Here is a 27500-nt window from a genome sequence, read left to right as displayed (position 1 = left end):
GCATGTGGGAGTCGTGCAGGGTGAGGGGTCTCCTGGGCACGGGGGTGTCCGCAGGGGAGCCCTGGGCCCAGGCAGGGGGCCCAGTCTGGGTGCTGAGATGCTGGTGCATCTGCTGGGAGAGCTGGACAATAGGGGGCGCTGTGACCTTCTGCTGCCGGAAATGGTGGTACGTGGCTGGGAGGGCGGGGGTCTGAAGGGGGGGCACGGGGCATGGTTCGGGCATGGGGGTGTACGACTGGGACTGGGTGAAGGTCGCGGGGGCACGGGTGAGGTTCGGGGGGGTCTCTGTGGAGGGGGGTGCCTCCATGAGCGAGCTGCTGTTGCCACTGATGCTGTTGCCACTGATGCTGCTGCTGCTGCTGCTGCCGCTGGCGACGACGTCCACTTCAGTGCGGCTCTCCAGCGAGTCGTGGATGTAGGAGAGGATCTCGTTGTTGGTGAGCAGGTCGTTGAGGGAGGGGATGTAGTCGGGCTCCATCTCCACGCGGATCATGCGCTCGTCCAGCAGCAGCAGCTCCAGGTCCTCGGCGTTGAGGCCCAGGTTCTCCAGCGCGCTGAACAGCTCGCTGCTGGGGCAGTTCTCCTCGCTCTCCAGCGACAGCGAGTCCAGCGTGGCCAGCAGCGGGTCGAAGCTCGACAACTCGCCCCCCTTGGGACCGCCGCCACCGCCGCCGCCACCGCCGCCACCGCCGACCGTGAAACCGTTGGGCACGCCGACGCTCCAGGACTCCCCGGGCACCGAGCCGAACCCGCCACCGCCGCTGCCCTCGCCCTGCTCGGCGAAGAAGCTCTTTGACTCCATGGCAGGCTGGCACACGTACACCGACTCGTCCTGCCTCATGAGCGCCCCCAGCAGGGAGTTGGGGTCCAGCTCGTCCTTGGAGCTCCTGTCAGCCTTGGCCTTCTTGGCCTTGCTGTTCTTGCCCTTGCCCTGGGCGCCGTCGGGGAAGCCGGGGATGGGGCAGCTGGTCTGGTAGAGCAGGGCCTCGCCCGTGGCGAAGGTGAAGGGCAGGTGCATCGAGCGCTTCCTCAGGTGCTCCCCGCCCTCTTCATTACTGAAAAAACAAACAAACAAACAAACAAACAAACAATCAGATACACAAACAAACTAAATGATATGAATACTTTTAGGAGGTGCATTTGTCCAAATATAAGGTAAGGGAAAACACACAACACTACTGTAAGGGAAAACACACAACACAACTGTAAGGGAAAGCACACTAGTGAATTTGTGTTTACCAGTAACTATTTAGCAGATATGTTCATTTCTTGCATTTCCTTTCTTTCTGTCTTTCTTCAATCTTTCTTTCTGGCATAGACTACATAGCCATGCCATAATGTGGATGTAGGATGAGGAAGGAGTATGAAACTCGTATCACGTTGAGAACTGAGGTCATGTTTAACACGGAAAGGCAAGTTTTTTGGTCGTTTTGGTTGTTTTACAGTAAATCAAGAACTGCAATTGGAAGTAAATCAAGAACTGCACTTACACCAGAGGCCTCTGGGTGGCGATAATGTAGTCTGGCTTGCCGTTCTTGTAGACGAGCCTGGCGTTGGCCTGCACCCACTTCCAGCGGTTGTCCTTGGTGAGCAGCCTAAACACCGTCAGCCCACTCTCCCCCGTCTTAATCACTGGCAGGGCAGAAGAGCGTTACTCAGCAGGTCGGACTGCAGGCGTTTACATGTGTGGTTAACTCAAGCACAAACACGCACGCACACACACACACACACACACACACACACACAGGACTACGCCGACGTGTGCTAGCGCACGCACACACACACACAGGTATATGCCGACGTGTGCTAGCGCACGCACACACACACACACACAGGACTATGCCGACGTGTGCTAACGCACGCACACACACATCTGGCCCAGAAACACATCAGCACACACACCACACACACACACATACATTCCCATGACGGCCAGTTCAGACCCCAGGCTGTGACGTTGAGCAAGGCACACACTCCATTGTTGCCTTGGCCGGGCCCTCTGGGTTGCCATAGCAACCAGGCCCCAGCTGTCCCGCTTTCCGGAACAAGTTCGGCGGGCCGGCCAAGCGCAGGTGCGGGGGGGACTATAGGAGGCTATTGTGTTCAATGGGAGCCGCTGCCAGTAAAGACCTTAACAGATATCCGTGATCCAAAACAGATGCAGAGAGTCTTAGTTCGACTGTGGAAACACCCTGTGTTACCCCCTAAAGCCCTACATCATGTATAGGCTACCACCAGCTATCACTGCGGTTTCACATGCTTCGGAGAAAAAACATATGAGTGTGAAAAGAAGAGGAGGAACAAGGAAATGAAATACTATCGCACATGAAATCAATGGTTTTAAACCCTACCCAGCACCTGTTTCCTCCTCGAAAGGGAAATCTGTGGTCTGTATGAATCTCCTGTTTGATGTCATTCTGCTGGGCTTGGTCACACAGACTCTACCACTAGACTCTCATGTTATCCGCAGGGTTTTCCAAACACTCTGCAGAGCATGAATCCAATCTCATCTGTTTGAATAATAATTCAAAATAATAATACAAACAGAAAACAAAACAACAAAACAGAACGGTGTGTGTGTGTGTGTGTGTGTTGTGTCACCTTCTGTTTGTGCTCGCTGCCTGTGTGTGTGTGTGTGTGTGTGTGTGTGCTCGCTGCCTGTGTGTCCATATTAAATATGGATTTGTGGCCCTAGTTCACATTTCTATCCTCTCACCACTCACCTCTCTGCGGCTTTGCTCAATCTCCTCCATAATCTCTTAAAGATTATGGGAAAACATCCCTCCTCTCCTCTTCTCTACTTCTCTCTCCTCTCCTCTTCAATCCTTCTCTCTGTTCTCCTCCTCTCCTCTCCTCAATGCTCTGCCACAGTCTGTTCCCCTCCTCTCCTCTCCTCTCTGCTACACTATGCTACAGTTTGTTCTCCTCCTCTCCTCTCCTCTCCTCTCTGTTCTGCTACGCTCGTCTGTTCTCCTCCTCTCCTCTCCTCTCCTTCTCTCTGTTCTCCTCCTCTCCCCTCCTCAATGCTATTCTACAGTCTGTTCTCCTCCTCTCCTCTCCTCTCCTCTTCACTCCTTCTATCAGTTCTCCTCCTCTCCCCTCCTCAATGCTATGCTACAGTCTGTTCTCCTCCTCTCCTCTCCTCTTCTCTCCTCTCTGCTACGCTCGTCTGTTCTCCTCCTCTCCTCTCCTCTCTGCTACACTATGCTACAGTCTGTTCTCCTCCTCTCCTCTTCTCTCCTCTCCTCTCTGCTCTGCTATGTTACAGTCTGTTCTCCTCTCCTCTCCTCTCTGCTATGTGCCAGTGGTTCAGGAGGTAGAGGAGTTGTTGCTACTAGTTTGATCCCTACTCCTCCTGACCAGGTGTCGAAGTGTCCTTCAGCACAACACTAAACCCCCAACTGCTCCCGATGTGCAGGTTGGCATCTTAGATAGTAGCCTCCGCCATCGGTGTGTGAATGGATAGATGTCTGAGGCATTAACATGTAAAGCACTTTGAGTGCTCTATGAGTATAAATGCTACTATGCTATGCTATGCTATGCTATGCTATGCTCCAGTGTGTTCTCCTCATATGATTACATCCTAAAACTGGCCCGGATCTGGGACCGGTCAAAACTGACTCTGGATCAGTCAGCAATGATTTTTTTCAATTCTGTCTCGCCAGATAAACCCGACACGTGGCCGTGCTGCGTCGTCAAGTATCAGTGCTCGTCCTAAGCTGTGCTGACTGATCGTAAATCCTCCTCTGTCTTCCCCTGAGACCGTCAGTGGGGATGTGATCAGCGGATTGTGGTGAGGGGCTTTTGGCGCTAAGTTAAGCGTTGCAGGCTAACAGACGGTGGGGTCGTTGAGTTCACGCGCTGAGGCTCAATACTGTTGAGGCTGTTGGCAGGAGCTCTCATGTGGCTCATCATTGTTGTTCTACTGTGCCAAAGCATAACAACTAAAGAGAGCCAATGGACAGTTCACTTTGTAACTTAACTCCTGAATGAAGCGTACTGACATCCACCCACATCCATGTTTGGGTGTTATCAACCCATTTCTGAAGTGGAGAAAACCGTTCGGCTTACCGCTCCAGTTTCAATGGTATTGTTTGGTCGGTACTTACTGCGGACGTGGTTTTCAGCGCAGTACAGCATGTCAGCGGCGTGGATGAACTGGTAACCAGAACCCCGGACCCTCAGCTCCGCCTCAGTGTAGCCCAGCACAATCTTCCCCCTGACACACAGAACACAGAGAGAGGCAGATAAGAACATAACGCTGTCAAAATACTCAAAACAAAAATTGTTACAGGAATTAACAGTCATATAAAATAAAATAATATCTACTTTACGTTGAGTAGTATGTAAATGTATCAAGCTTTTGGCTGTTGTACATCTATCAAACATGTATCAAAACATACGATATACACGAGAAATGGGAGAGTGTTTATGCTGTACTGATAAGCGAGGATGATATAAACCCTTTGTTAAGTAATGTGGTTAAGTAAGGTGCACCGCAGTACAGAATCGAGTGCGTTAGTACAGTAAATTAGAGCTGAGTAGAGTACTGCTGAGTAAGGCAAGGGAAGTTTATTGATATATTCTATTTATATTCATACACATTAGCGTTTCAGCTAGTTGAGCGCTCACTTTGCGTCGCAGGCCATGGGCGTGAAGTCAAGCTTGTGCTTGAGCACACACACACACACACACACACACACACACACACACACACATTAGCGTTTCAGCTAGTTGAGCGCTCACTTTGCGTCGCAGGCCATGGGCGTGAAGTCAAGCTTGTGCTTGGTCCTGAAGATCATGTTCTTGGTGCGGATCTCCATGATGGAGGGCGGCTGGAGGGGCGTTGCTATGGAGAACAGCGCCAGCTGAGGGGGCACCTGGCAACCGTCGTCCAGGTGATGGTTCTGCCCGTGGAGGAACTTCAGACGGCCCTGCAGGCTCAGCGCCTTGGGGGAGAAGATGGGGGGGGGGGGGGGTCATTTAAAATCCAAAAGAAAGAACCAGTAGAAACAAAAGTAATCGGCTCACTTTGGCCGTTTGGTCTTTTTCACGTGCCCACGACACACTTACACAACTCACTCATTCGCTTGTATGTATATTCACCATAATATATAGATTTTTTGGGGGGCTTTTTATGCCTTTATTTGGATAGGACAGTGAAGTTGTGACAGGAAGCGAGCACACCCACACACACACATGTGTATGAGCACACACACACACATGCCTATGAGCACACGTGACCCAGAAAAAGAGCAAATGATAAATAAGGAAAAATAAGGTAGAGGTAACTGTGTGTGTGTGTGTGTGTGTGTGTGTGTGTGTGTGTGTGTGTGTTTGTAGAGGTAACTGTGTGTGTGTGTGTGTGTGTGTGTGTGTGTGTGTGTGTGTGTGTTTGTAGAGGTAACTGTGGTTATATAACTGTGGAGCCACATCAGCATGTCAGATCATGTGTCCCGTACGGAGAACAGATAGACAGAGAAGAGAGAGAGAAAGACTGTTTGTGAGTATGTGAGAAACGAAGAGATAGAAAAAGAGAATGTGAGAGAGATTGAGATAGAAAAAGAGAGAGAGAAAGAGAAAGAAAAAAATCATAGCGATAAAGAGAGATAAAGAGAGAGAAAGAAGCAAAAGCTCTATTTCCTGTCTGTCACACACTATCATCTTTGCTTGCTGGTGCTGGGGAAACAGAGGGGAAGAGCGCTTGGCCTACACAACCACTGGGACCTCTCTCTCTCACACACACACACACACACACACACACACACACACACACACACACACCTGCACACACACACACACACACACCTGCACACACACACACACACACACACACCTGCACACACACACACACCTACACACACACACACACACACACACACACACACACACACGCACTCACTCACACCGTACTGCTCTGTCAGATTACAGCCACTGAGCTGATGAGTAGAGTAACCCCCCCCCCCAAATCCTCAGCATCAACCTTGGCTACAGTTTGCCAACACCAGCTGCTTCCTGCCGGGCAGGTAAACACAGAGAGAGGTGCGGAGAGTTCATGCCAGTGGTGTTCCGCTATTCCCCATCTGCTAAGCTAGGCTACGGCTAAAAATAGTGTCTTTGTGTAAGAGCTGCTAGCGCGGGAGGGAGAGGCAAGGAGGGGGGCTGAAGGAATGAGGGATGAAACATTCATTCAGTAGTTTTTCTGGAGTAATACTTCACACGTTATTATTACTCTACTGTTAAATACTGTTAAGTTCAGAAATGTGAAATAAATAAAAAAAAATATGAAATAAAGAAACATATTAAAGTAAGTCATTGAAAACGAATATGTCCTAGTATCCCCCTCCACACACTGACACGTGCTTCTCATAATACAGCTTTCAAGCCTTATGCAAGGTACTATGAACACACCACAACTTCTTGATAGGTAAACAGGTAAACTCATGACAGGTAAACAGGTAAACTCATGATAGGTAAACAGGTAAACTCATGATAGGTAAACAGGTAAACTCAGAATAGGTAAACAGGTAAACTTATGATGACAGGTAAACAGGTAAACTCACAACAGGTAAACTCACAACAGGTAAACAGGTAAACTCACGACAGGTAAACTTACGACAGGTAAACAGGTAAACTCATGATAGGTAAACAGGTAAACTCAGAATAGGTAAACTCATGACAGGTACACTCACAATAGGTAAACTCACGACAGGTAAACAGGTACACTCATGAGAGGTAAACAGGTAAACTCAGAATAGGTAAACTCACGACAGGTAAACTCATGAGAGTTAAACAGGTACACTCACAACAGGTAAACAGGTAAACTCACGACAGGTAAACAGGTAAACTTACGACAGGTAAACAGGTAAACTCATGAGAGGTAAACAGGTAAACTCAGAATAGGTAAACTCACGACAGGTACACTCACAATAGGTAAACTCACGACAGGTAAACAGGTACACTCATGAGAGGTAAACAGGTAAACTCAGAATAGGTAAACTCACGGCAGGTAAACAGGTAAACTCACACCCCAGGCTACATGGCTGCTGTTACAGACAGCAGGGACAAGAGCAAAAGCCCAGATGAGATTTGAACAGAAACTGCAGTGGATAAGGAGCAGCACTCAGTCACACAAGCAGGAGACACAAGCAGGAGAGGAAGGATGGGGTGAACCAGCCCAAGCCCAAGACAGACAGACAGGCTGACGCTGTAAAGGATGGGCGCACACACACACACACACACACACACACACACACACACACACACACACACACACACACACACACACACACACCTGAACACTTTAGGTGAACCAGAAGCCCAGGCTGACGCTGTAAAGGAGGCTCCGATTCCTCTCTGGCTGAGGGGGTGGGGGTGGCAGAAATGAACACAACAGAAGGCCTTTCTTCTTTAAAAAAAATGGCACCAAAACTTTTACTGAAGACTTTCCTGGAAAGCTGGGAGCATATGGGAGCTGTCTTCAGGGTTCTAATCAGCAAGCTGTTTAGGAGGAGAAGGAGGAGGAGGAGGAGGAGGAGGAGGGGTGTGTCTTGGGCTTAGTCTCTTTTGTGGTGAACTTGGTGTACTTGGTCGCATGTTACGAGCAGAACGAGCAGAAGAGCTTCCAGCTGTGTTTGCAGTGCTGATAAGAGATGCGAGTTTGATTATGATTTGATTATGATGATCATGATTATGATTTGATTACGTTTTGATTTTCATATCCTGCCGTCTCTCTCCTGCGTCTGTGCAGTCGCCCCCCCCCCCCCAGACCTGTACCCTTCTCCAGGATAGTGTGAAGCTAAGCGAGGGTCCAGGAGGTGTGGGCACTTCAGGCCTCGAGTGATCGACTCCAAACACAACTGGAGATACAGGCACACAACCCCTGGCTCACCGCTCATGCTACACAGCCCCGGCAGAGGTGAGGACACTGTCCTCTCAAGTCAAAGCTTGCACACACACACACACACACACACACACACACACACACACACACACACACACACACACACACACACACACACACACACACACACACACACACACACACACTGTCCACTCAAGTCAAGTCAAGTCTTCACACCTCACTCCCTCACCATGAGAGAGAGACACAGAGAGAAATATAAAAACCGAGAGAGACTTGGAGCCTTTAATACCAAACACACACACACACACACAGACATGCACACACACATGTACATACACACGCACACACACACACACAGACATGCACACACACATGTACATACACACACACACATGCACATACACGTGCACACACACACACACACACACACACACACACACACACACACACACACACACACACACACACACACACACATATACGCGTGCACACACAAACACACACAGATTACATACACACAGAAATATGCCTATAAGCCCCATCAGAGCTAATTCCCCTTATGAGCCACTCTGATACAGCAAGCAGCAGCCTTTTGCCTAATTACCCAGTTCCCTGAGGGCTCAGGGGTAGTACTGGGCAGGGGTGGTGCACCTGTGTGTGTGTGTGTGTGTGTGTGTGTGTGTGTGTGTGTGTGTGTGTGTGTGTGTGTGTGTGTGTGTGTGTGTGTGTGGTGCAGGGCCTCAGGTGTGTGTGTGTGTGTGTGTGTGTGTGTGTGTGTGTGTGTGTGTGTGTGTGTGTGTGTGTGGTGCAGGGCCTCAGGTGTGTGTAGGTGTGTGTGTGTGTGTGTGTGTGTGTGTGTGTGTGTGTGTGTGTGTGTGTGTGTGTGTGTGTGTGTGTGTAAGGGGGAGAAGTCTAAACAAAAACAGTGCTGCTTGCTTTGTCAAGGCAATTTAAAAAGGAATACCGCGTGTGCTTGGGCAACTTCAACACAGAGCTTCTGAATTAGCGTCAACTCTGGGAATCCTTTTAAGTTTTGAAGTCTTTTTTTTTTCTCCCTAGCTTTGCTCCCGCTAAGAGAGCAGAAACTTGGCTGGCCCCTAAGTGTTGTTGTGCATTCGGTGCTTGTTAGCGGTTACCGAGGGGAGAGTTTGCAGTGGCCGATCACTTTGATCAGGGTGCACTGGCTTACGTCTCACATCACCCGAGCTGGAGCGGGTCATCGCTATTTCAGGAGGGACCAACCAAAGTCTCTCTCTCTCTCTCTTCGCTCTCTGTTCTTTCCTTATCTCATCCCTTTCCCTTCCTTCATTAAGTCGTTCTTCCTGTCTTCCGTTCTCCCGCTTTCTCCCGCTTTCTCTCTCTTTCTCTCTCTCTCTCTCTCTTCACCCTTGTCAAAACAAGCTGAAGTCTTAAGGTGCTGGGGGCAGAGGTAATCTTCTGACTAAGCAAAAAATTCTCCTCTTGTTATGTTCTCACTCCGTGCTGGAGATTAAGAGTGAGCGGGCGGGCGAATTCCCCACGACCCTGACGCTCTTTTAAGGCGGATTACCTCTGCGTATGGATCCCTATGTGCTCGACAGTGGCACGATATGCAGCAGGCTAATAGACTGCGACCCCTTCGGGGGGGGAAAGAGGGACAGTGGGGGCTTGGTGTGTGTGTGTGTGTATGTGTGTGTGTGTGTGTGTGTGTGTGTGTGTGTGTGTGTGTGTGTGTGTGTGTGGGGGGAGTCCTCTCGCTTTTGTTCTGCGGCCCGGCGAGTCATGGGACGCCACTGCAGTGGCACAGCAGGGGCTGGAACACTCCTCTCCAATAAGGGTGATGCCTTGGCTACCCCCGCACACACACACACACACACACACACACACACACACCTGAACACTTTAGTCACATACACAAATGGCAACATACACACACATACATGTCAACAGACAAATGCATGTGAACACACACATGCACACACACACACACAAACACACACACACACACACACACACACACACACATGTGAACACTTTACACACACACTCAGGGTGACTGCGATGTTGGATTATCTGCCTCTGTGTGTGTGTGTCTGGGTTCAAAGTAAAGGGTTTAAAGGCATGGCTTTACAGTGGCCACTACAGAAGGTTTCCTCACTGGGAGACAGACAGACAGACAGACAGACAGACAGACAGACAGACAGACAGACAGACAGACAGACAGACAGACGTGCCCTCAGCTCTGAACACTACACATGACGGCAGGATTCTACACGTAAAACATGTGACAATGACACTATCCAGCCGTCTAATAACACTCAATGGCATCTCACTAAGATTCAACACAAGTGTCAAAGATCTCGGTGTTACTATTGACCAATACCTCTCATTCGACTCACACATAAAACAGATCTCAAAGACATAATTTTTCCATCTATGCAATATTGTCAAATTCAGACCAGTCCTATCCCTTCAAGATGCAGAAAAACGAATCCATGCATTTATAACTTTGCGACTAAACTACCGCAACACTCTCCTGTCCGAATGCAGCAACAACTCAGTAAAGAGCGCTGCTGCTCGCAAACGCTTACTAGAACTAAAGAACATGTACTTGCTTCTAGAACTAAAGAACATGTGCTTCTCTGTTCTGTCTCCCTGCCAGAAGCAGAATTGATTTCAAAGTACTCCCTCTAACATACAAAGCCCTAAACGGCTTAGCCCCGAATTACCTCAAGGAATTAAGTGTCCCCTACTGCCTACCAAGACCCCACAGTTCCCAGGGAGCAGGTCTTCTCGTAATTCCCAGAGTATCAAAGAGCACAAGAGGAGGCAGAGCCTTTTGCTGTCAAGCCCCCCCTCCTGTGGAATGATCTTTTTCTATCTCCATCCCAGAAGTGAACACCCTTTTCATCTTTCAAGTCTAGACTTAAAGAACATTCCTCTTTAGCGCATTCTTTGGTTAGGAACCATGCATCAAGATCCAGCATCCATTGCAACAGACTTCCCTAACACTAACCCTAACACAACCTCTCCTTCTTCCTCTTCTCTCTCTAGATCACATTGGGCTGTGGCCTTGACACTGATGAAGTGGCCATATTACTTCCCTTAAGTCCCTAAGGTGACCAGGGTTTGTATCCCAATTTCTTTTCTTATCCTAATCTGGTGGCTAGCCCACCCCTAACCCCTAACCCCTAACCCCTAACCCTAACCTGGGTTCATACTCCCATTCCTACCCTTATGTCATTATACGGGGCGACAGTGGTACAGGTGGTAGAGAAGTCGGTTAGTAATCAGAAGGTTGCTAGTTCGATTCCCTGTCGAAGTGTCCTTGAGCAAGGCACTGAACCCCTAATTGCTCCTGATGTGTAGTGTGCCATCAGTGTAAATGTAAAATGTGTATACATTGTAAGTTGCACGTATGTAAGTCGCTTTGGATAAAAGCGTCTGCTAAATGTAAATTAAGTTATTTGTTTACAGTGTGGTAGTACATGACCTGTAATCTAGATCTATGACACTTGTCCACTATGCCTGCACTCAAGGCATGCCTTTTGCCCCATAAGAAAAGATGGAAACTTGAACACCACTGCACAGCATAGAAAGACAGTGGGAAAATGAAGGAATTATGGGAAATGTAGGCAACAAATAGCGTTGTGCAATGGACACTGGGACTTCTGGAAAAGAGATTCTACTCACCAGAAAGCCTGAGGAGTTGTCTAGGAGACAACGGAAGCGACACACAAAGTTTCTCTCCAGGAAGGAGGAGTTCTCCGGGGGCAGCTGGTCCGGGTTGTAGGTGACCAGAGACATGTTGCTGACCGGTTCCCCATCTAAGAGAACGTCACAGAATATTCAGAGACGGAGAACCTGATTTCCTTCTAAAACAGAGTTCCAAGTGGTTCCAAACTGTGTGGTTACACTCAGACACAGCGCAAAAAACATTGTTAGTGAACACACTCTAGTTTACCTAATACCTTTCTATTTTATTTTTACAGTCATTTGAATTACCAATGGTCATGACCTGTGGTATGTACATAAACTTGCCTAATCTAGTGTCTGAAATCCTTTTATACTAAATGATGAGTGTAAGTGAGATGACGTTTGGCCTGTTCTAAGCTGGTCTGAAGGAGCCTCTACTATACTACAGATACTACTCAGGGGATCACGTGTGTCTCCTCTGGTGCTCCTGTCCGTAGTAAATATATTTACCTTTAAGAAGCTTTTGAAGACCCAACTCTTCAGAGAGCACTTCCCGTCCTAACTGGCACTTCGACTAGTAACTTGCAATTACAGCAGTTACATTTCTGCACTTCTTTCTTTCTTTTTTATTTCATTTTGTTATATTTCTTATGTAAAGTAGTATTTATTTATTGTTACACCAGGTTCTATTGCTCGTAGCTTGAATATTCTCTCCCTTGTACGTCGCTTTGGACAAAAGCGTCTGCTAAATGACTAAATGTAAATGTAAAATGATGGACTCTCCTGTCAGCCCTGTGCTCCCTAATCGGAGGGGACGTGTGTGTGTGTGTGTGTGTGTGTGTGTGTGTACGTACTGTAACATTTACTCTGCAGCTCAGGGAGCTGTGGCTAAAGGTCACAGAGTCTTACATCCAGTCCGTCCTCCTCTGAGTCGAACACAAGCCCCGCTCACAAGCCCCAGCTGAGGATGGCTGTGCTACATGTGGAAATGGCGGAGCGGTTTTTTGGAAGCACAAGCCCTAGGGTTAGACAGGAGTTGTGAAACACGTCCTATGAATTAATTCTTTTTTTTTTTCTGCGCCTGAGAATCCCACTGACTGCACATGCCTATGGTGTGAGAATGGATGAAACGTGATACACCTGTTCAGATTTCAGCACAGCTAGGAGCCGACAGGGCTGGGACTCAAAGAGGACAAAGAGGAAAGCCTCTGAGAGAGAACAGAGGTACGGTTTGACGGAAAACAAAAGGCAAGCTGAGTACATGAGAGAGATGGGAGAGACCAGAGCTAAGGGGAAAACCAGACTCTGGAACAGGGGGGCAATGGGGTAGAACGAGATGAAAAGAGAAGAGAATGCAATGGAGAACCCAGATTGGTGAATATCGACACTTTAACCTCGTCTGTCTTTCTTTTGCTGTGTTGGGGGTGAATCGTAGAGACAAAAGGACAGCAAGATACTGACCTGGTAGAGACAGAATTAAAGTGAGAGAAAGAGAGAGACAGAGTGAGTGTTTGAGAGAGAGAGAGAGAGAGGGAGATAGAGAGAGAGAGTGAAAGAGAGTGAGAGAGAGAGGGAGATAGAGAGAGAGTGAGAGAGAGAGAGTGAGAGAGAGAGAGAGAGTGAGAGAGAGAGGGAGATAGAGAGAGTGAGAGAGAGAGAGAGAGAGAGAGAGAGAGAAAGAGAGAGTGAGAGTGAGAGAGAGAGAGAGAGAGAGAGAGAGAGACAGTGATCTACTGACCGGGTGGAGAGTCCTCTGGCTGGGCGGAGGTGGGGGGGTTGAGGGCCCAGTGCAGGTTCCTCCTGAACTCCTGCTGGTCCTCAGTGTGGATGAGCTCAAACACACTCTGGTGCATGACGTCCGTCTGACCGAGAAACACCGAAAGCAGAAGATCACACACACATACACACGCACATTCACATGTCCAGAGACTTTCTCTCCTCAGGACAAACCTTTGTATTGCATCCAGCCAATCAGTGAACCGAATGGAAATTAAAAGAAAAACATACAAACAAAAGAAGTAAGAAAACATACTGTATATCTGAATACTAATCTTAATTACTTATTAAAATCTTAATAACTATGGCATACACTGTCATCCCAGATATAGTCACACTCTACACTATCCCATCAGTACCACAACTGGGCCAGTCAGCAAACAGCTGTACCTTTCACCCAGTGGGTCAGCCTGATGTACTGTTTAACGCAACAGTTATCAATAGGCTCATAGGCTCAATACAAGTGCTATGAGGGCCATTGGAAATAAGCCAGTTAGCTATGCTAAGCTATTGCTGTTTCTGTGGTATTGGCGATGTGAAAGTCAGTGCGTGTGGCTTTGGGACTAGCAGTGTGTAGCAGTGAGCGGGGAGTGATCAGAAGTAGGTAAAGCTTCCTAAGTGTGTCAGACGTTGGTGAAAGAACATGTTTTCTTATGTAGCAGTTAGCATACAGCCGCATACACCCAAAGCTATGGGATAGCATGCTATAGTCACACCCACAATAAGACATACACCCAAAGCTATGGGATAGCATGCTATAGTCACACCCACAATAACACATTAACCCAAACTAATGGGATAGCATGCTATAGTCAAACCCACAATAACACTGAACAAATATGTGAATTATGTAAGAGACCAATTACTACAGCGGAAACATGTGGATAACTACAGCTACGGAGTTATGAAATGAGCCAGATGTGTTTGCACTGGGGGCTAGATTGAGGAAGTCGAGCTCAAGGGATATTTTGGGGAGATAATCACATCAAGCCAAATCGTTACGGTAACCATCTCCATACAGATCTCTGCCAATGAGCCACAGCCACCAGTTAGCCAGTCTTACAAAACAACAAACAAACAAACAAAGAAGGCTGACTGCTGTCAGTTTTTTTATTGCACAAACGACTCACTGCAACACACACGTGTTATATATGGAAGCGACACAGGACACACACACACATAAACAAGAGAGATGGAGCCACTGGCCTCTTTCCTCAGGCTGTTTCAGAAGACTGGATTAGGAGCTCCAGGAGCAGATGAGCCTGTAGAGTACCTGGCCTTGATCTGGCTCCGATCCAACCTGCTTAATTAACCTGAATCTGTCCATAACGCGTCTGCCTGTTATCTCATGCGGCAGGGCAGAGTTGTCTGTCAGAGGGCTTTCAACACATCTAATGTACGTTGTTAAGCCAGAGGGCTTTTCTATACACACTGTTGCTAAGAGACACAAAACACTGGTACTGTTTACATACTCACGTCTCCTACATCACTCGATGACTGATACAACCGCTGCTATAAGTTCTAACTAGGTATGCATTATACGTGACTAACTGAATTTAACTAACTACAACGGCTGTACACACAAAGCAGCATTGGGAGATAACTTTCATATTCAGTTAAATAACGGTTGATTACTTCAACATAAACCCTACAATTTATTCAGTAATGTGGCATGAGCACATTCAGTAATGTGGCTAACCACAGGTCCATTTTAGGATCAGGCCACTGTATGCAAACACACCACAGTAATACAAATCCAAAGTGACTCAAAATATTAAGGTCTGCTAATCATCTGCAAGCCCTGACCCCACTGACCTGGCGACGCACGCAGGACACACACCGGGCGGAGCGCGGGGCTAAACATAGGCTTTGGATTGGCTGACTGACATATGTCTGACCCCCAGGGCCTTATCAAACTCTTATCCGGTGGAAATCCTCAGGTGAGCTGGAGGTGTCTAAATCTGGCCCTGCTAAGAGGGCAGAAGGGCTGAGGCGGCCTGGGGGAACATATGGGCGTCTGAACAAGGCCAGATCTGAGCCTGACGAGCCTCAAGAGGCAGGGGGAGGGAGATGTTATATGTTACTATATGTGTATTATATGTTATATGTATATATGTTAGTATTATATGTATAGGTTGTTATATGATTTAGCATATTGTATTGTATATTTATCTTGTATATTTAGTAAGGTTATTATATGTTACATGTAAACTATGTTCAGAGTGTATGTCATGTTATGTTATGTTATATTATGTTTGCTATGTTATGCTATGGTAAGTTGTTGTGTGGTGCCTTGTCCTAAGAATTTCAGTGCCCAGTCTGACCCTGTGTCGTTCTGTGCATCTGACAATAAAAAAAAAAGACTTGTAACTTGTAACAGGCACTCAGCCTGACGCGCTTCAAGAGGCAGGGGGAGGGAGAGGCAGGCACTGAGCCCGTGGAGAGGCTTGGACCAGAGATGCCCAGGGACTTTCACCCGAAACGTGGCGATAAAACAATAGTAAGAAAAGAAATCGGTCACAGTGTGCAGTCCATTTATTTTCCTTTGTCTAGTCAACCTTCCCTGAAGTTACATCCTCTCACTTGGTCTGGTATGACTCTGCCTCTGCCCGCTCTAAGGCCAGGCTCCAAAGAGTCGTACGGGCAGCAGAGCGCATCATCGGCTGCCCCCTTCCCTCCATCAAGGACCTTCACAGCTCCAGATCCCTCAGGAAAGTAATGAAGATCACGGCAGACCCCTCACATCCTGCCAACAGTCTCTTTAACCGTCTCCCTTCTGGACAGCGATACAGGGCCATCATGACCAAAACATCACGTCACCTCAACAGTTTTTCCCCCCAAGCAATAGCCCTCCTAAATAGCTCTCACACACGAACTTTATCGCACTTTATTTAACTTTATTTAACATTATTATTGTTGCACTACCTTCATTCTTATTTATTATTTTGCTCATACTGGTACTATCTGTCCTTCTATTGTTGTTCTGTGTTGTCTTGTTGTTCTATTTGTGATGCTATAGCCTGCATGGAGAATACCAAAAAAAAAATCCTAGTATCTGTATACATGGCGAAATAAAGTTGAATTGATTGAATTTAGTTCTATTGTGTTGTATTGAGTTCTATTGAGTTCTATTGTGTTGTATTGAGTTGTATTGAGTTCTATTGAGTTCTATTGTGGTGGCTATGGACATGTGACCCAGTGCCGTGCCAGACTGCTCTGAGACTCACCTGATTGAAGCCCAGGTAGTCCTGGATGGTGTGTGAGGAATAGAATATGATGCCCTCCGATGTGGTGACCAAGACAAACCCATTGAGAGCCTAGGAAGGGAAACACACACACACACACACACACAGACAGGAAGAGAGAGAGCGTTAATTATAACTATTCTGAGTTATGAAATGATTACTCAGGATAAAACAGAAACTTTCACTGGTTATATTAGCTATGTCCACATTCCTTAGACATTTGATAGATCAAAAACACACACACACACACACACACACACACACACACACACACACACACACACACACACACACACACACACATTAAAGCAGCACGGTGACGAGGGACAGGTCACCAAAATTGTTCTGACAAGGACTTGGATGACGCAGCTGTCATGGCGGAATGTTCAAGTGGCTTTGATGTCTGTCCATGAGGTTAGCGGAGAAGCCACACACACACACACATACACACACACACACACACACACACACACACACTCTCATACACTCCCCCAACATGCCTGCACTCACCCTGAAAATGCCAGCCTTTACACACAGCCAGACTAAGCCTTGTGTTGGCATCAACTTCACCCTGTTTGTCTGTTCTCCCCATCTTGTGATTCTGAGTCTCTTGTTTTCTTACCTTCACCCTTGGGTGCTGTGCTGTTCAAGTGAACCGTTCAAGTGAACTAAATAATTGGATGTCCGACATTTCACGCAAAAAGATTTTCTATGATACCCAAGTACACAGCTCCGCAGTGCCTCGCCATGCCTCGTGGTTTTTTGTATTCGTTCCTGCCGCCATCTGCTGTGTCCTGGACTCTTAGCCACTGGGTCCCTGTATAGGATTATTACTCTAATCTTTCCAGGGGTTTCGCAACAAACAGGCCCACAACATGACCGCCTGGCCTGGTTACGGCATGGGGAGCCTGGTTACGGGAACGCTGGCCTGGTTACGGGAGCGCTGGCTCCTGAATGGCAACAAACGCAGCTCAGTCTGGACGTGGACGAGAGTTCTGTCTAAGCCCTTGAGCACCATGCCAACACTACAAGCATGTTTGTCCTGTGTGTATATCGACAGTGACTATTCACTCGACTTCAAATAAAATATAGCACGTGATAAAGGGGATATATGTATTCAAAATGTCACAGGAAAAAAATCTTTCTCCTTCTCTCTCTCTTTCTTTCTCTCTTCCTTTCTCTCTCTCTCTTTCTCTCTGTCTCGCTCTCTCTTACACACACACACACACACACACACACACACTCTCACAAGCACACTAAGACACATACACACAAATGTAGACACATTCAGTATTTGAAAGAATCCAGACCTCCTAGGAAAAAACGAGTCAAATGCGTCCTTCATATACAACCTGACAAGCACACCACACCAGGGCCAACGCCTCCCCTCTCTCTCTCCGCAGGCGATCTGCTTTAAGGGGACAGGCCTCACAACACCCATGTGGCAAGATCTGCAGTGTTTGCAATGTTGGGCAAAACTGCCAAGCAACACAACACAAGCTGCTCTTCTGCGATCACCGCAGGCTTTAAAACCATCCGAGGTTCCATGGATATTTCAGTGACAGCTATATTCGGTGTCTCTTGTGCCCCCTTTCAAGGAGCGTTTGTGTTCGCATGTAAATCTGTTCTCCTGCGCCTCTCGGTTTCAGCTCTGCAGATCCCAGACCTGTCATGGACTGTTAAGATGACGTTCCTGTGTCTTTGCCTAACTGTTTTAGTTTCCCCCCCGAAACGGGTTTGTCGTTAAAGTGTTCAAATGTTAATTTTGATTCATTGATGCCTTGAAGATGTCTCATGATGCAGATGATGGAGGGCGCACACATAGAGCATGTCTGGCGAGACACGTGCTCATTTATTTTCAGTAGCTGGCGATTTCTGCCTACTGATGTGTAAACAGAAAGCGTGTTTTCGAGTTGTCTGTCAAACCTGGCTGCGCGTGGCGGGGGAACAGGGCAGATGAGGAGTGACACGGAGGCGTAAAGCGGGACGGGAGGAGCCCATTCACGAGGATGTGTCACTCTCGCTCGGGGGGCGGGAGGAGAGCGGGAGGGTCACCGATACGTCCCCAACAGGCACAGGCTCAGAGTCGTGACTTACACCTTGTTATTCCAGCTCTCCTCCTCAAGGCTGGAGAGGAAGAGAGGGAGGGAGGGAGAGAATGATGGAGGAGGAAAGGAAGAAAAGAAGAGGAAGAAGATGAAGAAGATGAGGAAGAAGAAGGAGGTGAAGAGGAGGCAGAGGAAGGAGAGGAAGAAGAAGGAGAGGAAGAGGAAGAAGAACAAGAAGTGTTGTGCCCTACTATTGCGACCCTATTGACCCCTGGCTCAGTGTGGGTGTACATGTGTGTATATGTTTATCTGTATATGTATGTGTGTGTGTGTGTATGTGTGTGTGTGTGTGTGTGTGTGTTTGTGTGCATGCGTCCACAGGGAACTCTCTGCAAGCTGCCTGCTGTCACAGTGAGCAGCTGGCTTGTCAGCGGGGTCAGTCTTATTGATGTTTTCATGTGGCCTTTCTGGGAGTGAGCATGTTTTTCCACTTTGATCCACTGATACGCATCACTGAGGTCCCACTCATGGGCCCAATTAATACACTCACCCTAACCTCTTCACTTAGCATACTCATACACATACTCATCTTACACACTCACCCTAACCTCTTCACTTAGCATACTCATACACATACTCATCTTACACACTCACCCTAACCTCTTCACTTAGCATACTCATACACATACTCATCTAACACACTCACCCTAACCTCTTCACTTAGCATACTCATACACATACTCATCTTACACACTCACCCTGACTTCTTCACTTAGCATACTCATACACATACTCATCTTACACACTCACCCTAACCTCTTCACTTAGCATACTCATACACATACTCATCTTACACACTCACCCTAACCTCTTCACTTAGCATACTCACACACATACTCATCTTATACACTCACCCTAACCTCTTCACTTAGCATACTCATACACATACTCATCTTACACACTCACCCTGACCTCTTCACTTAGCATACTCACCCTGACCTCTTCACTTAGCATACTCATACACATACTCATCTTACACACTCACCCTAACCTCTTCACTTAGCATACTCACCCTAACCTCTTCACTTAGCATACTCACCCTGACCTCTTCACTTAGCATACTCATCCTATATGCTTCTCACCCTAACCTCTTCACTTAGCATACTCATACACATACTCATCTTACACACTCACCCTAACCTCTTCACTTAGCACACTCATACACATACTCATCTTACACACTCACCCTAACCTCTTCACTTAGCATACTCACCCTAACCTCTTCACTTAGCATACTCATACACATACTCATCTTACACACTCACCCTGACTTCTTCACTTAGCATACTCATACACATACTCATCTTACACACTCACCCTGACTTCTTCACTTAGCATACTCATACACATACTCATCTTACACACTCACCCTGACTTCTTCACTTAGCATACTCACCCTAACCTCTTCACTTAGCATACTCACCCTAACCTCTTCACTTAGCATACTCATACACATACTCATCTTACACACTCACACTGACTTCTTCACTTAGCATACTCATACACATACTCATCTTACACACTCACCCTAACCTCTTCACTTAGCATACTCACCCTAACCTCTTCACTTAGCATACTCATACACATACTCATCTTACACACTCACCCTAACCTCTTCACTTAGCATACTCACCCTGACCTCTTCACTTAGCATACTCATCCTATATGCTTCACTTAGCATACTCATCCTATATGCTTCACTTTACATACTCATCCTATATGCTTCACTTTACATACTCATCCTATATGCTTCACTTTACATACTCATCCTATATGCTTCACTTAGCATACTCATCCATATATGCTTCTCATCCTCAATGTTCTCAGCTTACTCATACACACACTCATCTTACAGACTCATCCTAAATGTTCCAACTTTACACACTCACCCTGAATGTTCCCACTTCAAGCACATCCTAAAGGTTTGCACACTAAATCCCAAGCATACTTATTTTGCACACTTATCCTAAACGTCCTCACTCAAGTCTGCCCCTATTTCCTGTCCTCTTTCTGACATCCTTACTGTACTTTTACACTAACACAGCGCAATGAGTAAGAAAAAAAAGAAGATCTATACAAATGGAATAAAGCGGTTAGCCGGGCGTGAAAAAAAAAACGGCTAAATATACACACAGAGCCTTGCATGTTTGGGTGGAAGTATGGAAGTCAGACCGAGGCTTCAGAGCGATGTTGGAAACGAACTGGTGAATTCATCTTGGATTTACATTAGCTGCCAACTCCACCGTGACGAATGTTGATGTACAACTGATGTCGCTGCCCTGGGGGGGGGGGGGGGGGGTGATGTCTTTATTATTCCTCCCTCCATTCTCACACTAACACTGCCCCCCCCCCCCTCTCCTCCCTCCTCCCTCCATCCCTCTCTTCTGTTCTGCTCTCTTTTGTTTGCTCTCAGACAGACCACAGAGCGAGCGAGCGAGCGGGGAGAAGCGGAGACGTTTCAAAGCGACTTGTACTTGGTAATTATCCTCCCTCGTTTGTGCTCGAGCGCAGTCCAGTGAAACACAAACCACATAATGTGAGCATGGGCGCTCTCAGCTTCGCCCCTGCTCCAGCCAAAAGATAAATACATGTATGAAATCAGCCATGCACAGCCAGACCCCTTTGGGGGATCTGGGGTCGGCTCTGTGGACTGTGATGATGTCAAATGGACAGTTGAGCTATAACTATAACTTAGAGATGTGGGACACAGCACTGCTGTCCAGGGTGTTGCGTTTCAGCCCCGTAGTGTGTGTGTGTGTATATAAGTGTGTGTGTGTGTGTGTGTATGTATGTATGTGTGTGTGTGTGTGTGTGTGTGTGTGTGTGTGTATATAAGTGTGTGTGTGTGTGTGTGTGTGTGTGTATGTATGTATGTGTGTGTGTGTGTGTGTGTGTGTGTGTATATAAGTGTGTGTGTGTGTGTGTGTATGTATGTATGTATGTGTGTGTGTGTGTGTGTGTGTGTGTGTATATAAGTGTGTGTGTGTGTGTGTGTATGTATGTATGTATGTGTGTGTGTGTGTGTGTGTGTGTGTATATAAGTGTGTGTGTGTGTGTGTGTATGTATGTATGTATGTATGTGTGTGTGTGTGTGTGTGTGTGTGTATATAAGTGTGTGTGTGTGTGTGTGTGTGTGTGTGTGTGTGTGTGTGTGTGTGTGTGTGTGCTGTCCAGGCTGTTGCGTTTCAGCCCCGTAGCCCTCCAGTGTGGAGTGTTTGTTTTCAGGAAAAATGGATTTCAGTATCCAAGCTGGCTGTGGGGGTCCCTCCTGAGATCTTTTCCGTTTGACTTTGATAATGTATATAATATAAATCTTTATTTCAGACGCCAAGTTCCATATCAAATAACAGACATACAACTATAAAAAAGAGAGAAAAACAAAAAGGTCAAAATGTCACACTCACATATCTTCACATACTACACGAGGGAGGGCAGCATCTGTGTCACTGCTTTTCGCTCTCTCTCTCTCTCTTTTTGGTCCGTCTCTTTTTTACTAACTAGCTTGGGTATAGCTATATAGATTAGATTAGATTCAACTTTATTGTCATTGCACAGAGTACAAGTACTGAGGCAACAAAATGCAGTTTAGCATCCAACCAGAAGTGCAAAATAGCAAAAAGTGCAGAGTATGTGCATATGTAAAGTGTAATAAGTGAATAAATAGATATGTACAGTAAGAAATAGATATGCAATATGAACAGTAAGAAATGGATATGCAATATGAACAGTAATTGGGACAAGAATAGCAGCAATTGAGGTAAGAAGTGTAGGTATGATAAGTATATGTAAAGTGCAGGTGTAAGTATTAGTGGTGGTAATAAGTGAGATGAAGTGAAAGAGGTATTAGTAATATTATATTTAAGAGGTATTGTATGTTATAAGTATGATTAAGACAGTAATAAGTGGTAGAAAAAAAACATTCTGGTACAAATGTTCAGTGGCTGGAGGAGGGTGTGGCAGTCAAGCATTACAACATTAACATTTACATTAAATCAGCCAGATCAGAGATCTTCCTCACCCAAACCAGAGGGAGCAGCTATCAAGGAGAGATCTTAGCCAGTCTTATATATATATACGCTATAGTCATGCTATGTGTCTTATATATAGGCTATAGTCATGCTATATGTCTTATAAATATGCTATAGTCATGCTATATGTCTTATAAATATACGCTATAGTCATGCTATGTGTTATATATATACGCTATAGTCATGCCATTTGTCTTATATGTGCGCTATAGTCATGATATATGTCTTATATATACACTATAGTCATGCTATGTGTCTTATATATATGCGCTATAATCATGCTGTATATCTTATATATACGCTATAGTCATGCCATTTGTCTTATATGTGCGCTATAGTCATGCTATATGTCTTATATATACACTATAGTCATGCTATGTGTCTTATATATACGCTGTAGTCATACTGTATATCTTTTTAGTATGTGAGCTATTCAAACCAGTCCAGCCCAGTGAGTCTGCGCCACGTTTTCCCCTTTCCTTGCTGTCTAAGAGCAGGAACATTCAGAAGGCCTCCTTGCCCTTCCATAGTTCCCTGAAGGACCCCTGTGGCTATTAAGAGCCCCCTTCCAGCACTTACACACACACACACACACACACACACACACACACACACACACACACACTTCTAAGAACCCACTCCATCGTCCTCCAGTATCCTATCTACCTCAGCACCCACACTGTACACAAACACACAGCGGCAGGAGCGGCTCTCCTCAGCTCTGTATAAATATTTAGGCTCATCTGTCTGCAGAACAGCAAACACACACACACACACACACACACACACACACACACACACACCACACACACACGCCACACACACACATACATATACACACCACAAACACACACACACACACACACATACACATACACACACACACACACACACACACACACACACACCACACACACACACACGGCTCTCCCTGGGGGGCCAGTGCCATCAGAGATGCATTTTTAATGCTTCACGGGTCTGTGGCCTTACTCTCATCCGGCCAGAATACCACAGGGGCTATTGGCAGCTGAGAGAAAGGTTGGGAGAGAAAGAGAGAGAGAGGGAGAGGGAGAGGGAGAGAGAGGGAGGGAGAGAGGGAGAGAAAGAGAGAGAGAGAGGGAGAGGGAGAGAAAGAGAGAGAGAGAGAGAGGGAGAGAAAGAGGATCGAGGTGGAATGGAGGAAAGCAGGATGAAGAGACAAGGTAGAGAGAAAGAAGAATAAAAAGATTAAAGGAGATAAGAAGAAGGTAGAGAAAAAGATGAAGTGGCACCGATAAAGATGACCAAAAAAGTGATATGGGAGAGGGAGAAGTAGAATTATAAAGATTAAAAGATATGCAGAGGATGAGAGAGGATGAAGGGGAGGGATGGAGCCAGTGATGGAGGGAATAGGGAGGAGAGAAGGAGGGAAAGAGGGATGGAGGGAAGGAGAAACGGAGGGATGGAGGGACTTAAGAGTTTGTGTGTTTGGCCAGACGCTGTGTTATTCAGCACTTGTCTGCAGGCCTCTGATAGAGAGACAAAAAGCTCTGGGTCCAGTCTGGTCTGAATGTGGAGGAGATGAGAGGAGAGGAGAAGAGAGGAGAGGAGAGGAGGAGAGAGGAGGAGAGGAGAAGAGAAGAGAAGAGGAGAGGAGAGAGGAGAGGAGAGGAGAGGAGAGGAGAGGAGAAGAGAAAAGAGGAGGAGAGGAGAGGAGAGGAGAGGAGAAGAGAGGAGTGGAGGAGTGGAGGAGAAGAGAAGAGAAGAGAAAAGAGGAGAGGAAAGGAGAAGAGAGGAGAGGATAAGAGAAGAGAGGAGAGGAGAGGAGAGGAGAAGAGAAGAGAGGAGAGGAGAAGAGAGGAGAAGAGAAGAGAAGAGAAGAGAAGAGAAGAGAAGAGAGGAGAGGAGAGGAGAGGAGAGGAGAGGAGAGGAGAGGAGAAGAGAAGAGAAGAGAAGAGAAGAGAAGAGAAGAGAGGAGAAGAGAGGAGAGGAGAGGAGAGGAGAAGAGAGGAGTGGAGGAGAGGAGAAGAGAGGAGAGGAGAGGAGAGGAGAGGAGAAGAGAGGAGAGGAGAGGAGAAGAGAGGAGAGGAGAAGAGAAGAGAAGAGAAGAGAGGAGAAGAGAGGAGAGGAGAGGAGAGGAGAGGAGAGAGGAGAGGAGAGGAGAGGAGAGGAGAGGAGAAGAGAAGAGAAGAGAAGAGAAGAGAGGAGAGAAGAGAGGAGAGGAGAGGAGAGAAGAGAGGAGAGGAGAGGAGAGGAGAGGAGAAGAGAGGATAGGAAATGAGAGGAGAGGAGAGGAGAGGAGAGGAGAGGAGAAGAGAATAGAAGAGAAGAGAAGAGAAGAGAAGAGAAGAGAAGAGCAGAGAAGAGAGGAGAGGAGAGGAGAGGAAATGAGAGGAGAGGAGAGGAGAGGAGAGGAGAGAAGAGAGGAGAGGAGAGGAGAGGAGCACGTGCACACACACACACACACTTATATACACACACACACGCAAACACACGCACGTGCACACACACACACACACTTTTATACACGCACACACACGCACACACAGACACTTGCACATTTACACACACACACACACACTTATACACACACCCACACACACATGCGTGCACACACACACACACACTTATATACACACACACACACACACACACACACACACACACACACACACACACACAAATCGCTTAACCCGCTTCATCTTCTCTTAGTCACACTCTTGATTAGGTTTGCATGTACTCTCTCTGTGAGCTTTGCATGGCTTGTCATATACTATCTCCAGCAAGGAGAGAATAAGGGGAACCAGCAGGTAAATCAAACGTATGCTTGCAGTATGGCTGGATATTATATTATGAAATAATAATACGGCACATCTAATATGCAGTATATAAATAATAGAGCCTCCCTCTAAGTCCTCTTTAGAAGTTTATGATTCTTAGCTGGCCAGGAGGACATATAGCACATGAGGAATGAGGAAGAAGATCAAAGACTATTATGGGCTGGTTTTATCCCGCTAGTCAATAATGCATGTGCTCACAGTCTCTCTATAATTCATGACAGAGAGTCTGAAATGGAACACAGCAAGACAAGCAGGCCTGGGCCGAAATAGCCTCTCCTCTTGTCTTCTCTCCTCTCCTCTTGTCTTCTCCTCTCTTCTCTTCTCTCCTCTCTTTTCTTCTCCCCTCCTCTTGTCCTCTCTCCTCTCCTCTTGGTTCTCTTCTCTCCTCTCATCACCTCTATGCCTACCCTCTCCTCTCTACTTCTCTCCTCTCGTCACCTCTCCTCTCCTCTCCTCCCCTCTCCTCTTCTCCCCTCTCCTCTCCTCTTCTCTCCTCACCTCTCCCCACCTCTCCTCTCGTCACCTCTCCTCTCGTCACCTCTACTCTCCTCTTGTCACCTCTCCTCTTCTCTCCTCTCCTCTCCCCACCTCTCCTCTCCTCCATGCCCCTCTGCTCCTCTCCCCACCTCTCCTCTCGTCACCTCTCCTCTCGTCACCTCTCCTCTCCTCTCCTCCCCTCTCCTCACCTCCCCTCCCCTCCCCTCCCCTCTCCTCTCCTCACCTCTCCTCAATGCCTCTCTGCTCCTCTCCTCTGGGTACCGGGTGAAAGTGAAGTGTGAGGTCTGTTTGTACCATTTAGTTTTGGGCACAGCGAGGTGGGCCATTTGAAGGACTCGGAAGAACAAGATCTTTGGAGTTGGTTCAGTAGCTCTTGCAGAGGTTTTAAAGGGGATGGTGAAGGGTCTCATTAAGATGAAATAGGCATATTATATCATCGTGAATGATGTTATGACATGTCCATGGGTTTGGGGGGGGGGGGGGGGGGGGGGTTTGAGAGTGATATTGGACATGATGGGTGTAAAGGGGAGAAATGGGAGGGGTTTGGAGACTTCTTTGATTTGAATATGATGGTGTAATTGTTGTTGATTGCCATTTTAAAGTTTAAAGCATGTGTTTTAGCGGTGTCATCATGTGAAAGGGGGAGACAGTGGTCTGATAAAGGAGGGGTGAACCTCTCCTCTTCTCTCCTCTCATGAGTCCTGTCATCTAGAGTCATCCCTTGTCCCTCCTTTTCTCCTGTTTTTCTCTCCCTCCACCTTCTATTTCTCTCTGCCTGTTCTCTCTCCTCAACCCTTCCACAGTCTAGCTCTCTCCGCCCGTTCTCTCTCTTCAACCCCTCCACAGTCTCTCTCTCTCTCTCTCCGCCTTCTCTCTCTTTAACCCTTCTCTCTCTCTCTCTCTCCGCCCCTTCTCTCTCTCTCTCTCTCTCTCTCTCTCTGTCTATCTCTCTCTCCGCCCATTCTCTCTCTTCAACCCTTCCACAGTCTCTCTCTCTCTCTCTCTCCGCCCCTTCTCTCTCTTCAACCCTTCTCTCTCTCTCTCTCTCTGTATGGAGTGAGCCTGGGGGAAGGACTCTTTCGCTATGTGAGGTCTTTGACAAAGTGCCATTCTCCTTGATGGCACAACAGAGAAGGCCGTGGGAGACATAGAACCACATACACACACACACACACACACACACACACACACACGCTCACAAAATAAATGTACACACACACACACACTTTATTTACACACACACACGCACACACATATACATACGCACATGCATGCACACGCACATACACACACACACATACACACACACACATGCATGCGCACACACACACACACATACACACACACACACACACACACACACACACACACACACACTTCACACATACGCACACACACAGACACACACACACAGACACACACAAATACACATCCCCCCTTGCCTGCAGTAGGGACCTCCATTGCCCTAATTATGGCCTTCCGGCATG

The 27500-nt window shown here is 47.0% G+C and overlaps 1 protein-coding gene and 1 long non-coding RNA gene across 2 annotated transcripts in view; both read right to left on the bottom strand.

Moving 5' to 3' along the window:
- Window positions 1-27500, bottom strand: part of ahr1b (aryl hydrocarbon receptor 1b) — a 54251-nt gene that overhangs the window by 7076 nt on the left and 19675 nt on the right. The window contains exons 4-10 of the mRNA XM_042702860.1: window positions 16543-16632; window positions 13278-13401; window positions 11537-11670; window positions 4747-4949; window positions 4110-4219; window positions 1491-1632; window positions 1-1055 (exon numbers count right to left, since the gene is read on the bottom strand). The exon at window positions 1-1055 is cut by the window's left edge and continues 710 nt beyond it. Of these exons, the coding sequence (XP_042558794.1) occupies window positions 1-1055; window positions 1491-1632; window positions 4110-4219; window positions 4747-4949; window positions 11537-11670; window positions 13278-13401; window positions 16543-16632 (1858 nt within the window). The remainder of the gene's footprint in view (window positions 1056-1490; window positions 1633-4109; window positions 4220-4746; window positions 4950-11536; window positions 11671-13277; window positions 13402-16542; window positions 16633-27500) is intronic.
- LOC116218164 lies at window positions 19452-20659 on the bottom strand. The gene is made up of 3 exons (XR_004162705.1): window positions 19888-20659; window positions 19757-19808; window positions 19452-19713 (listed from the first exon to the last, which is right to left on the bottom strand). It is a non-coding gene; the product is annotated as an uncharacterized LOC116218164 (long non-coding RNA).

The sequence above is a fragment of the Clupea harengus genome, chromosome 21, assembly GCF_900700415.2.
Source record: "Clupea harengus chromosome 21, Ch_v2.0.2, whole genome shotgun sequence".
Lineage (NCBI taxonomy): Eukaryota > Metazoa > Chordata > Actinopteri > Clupeiformes > Clupeidae > Clupea > Clupea harengus.
The sequence above is the reverse complement of the archived record's forward strand: the minus strand, read 5'-3'. Positions and strand labels throughout refer to the sequence as shown.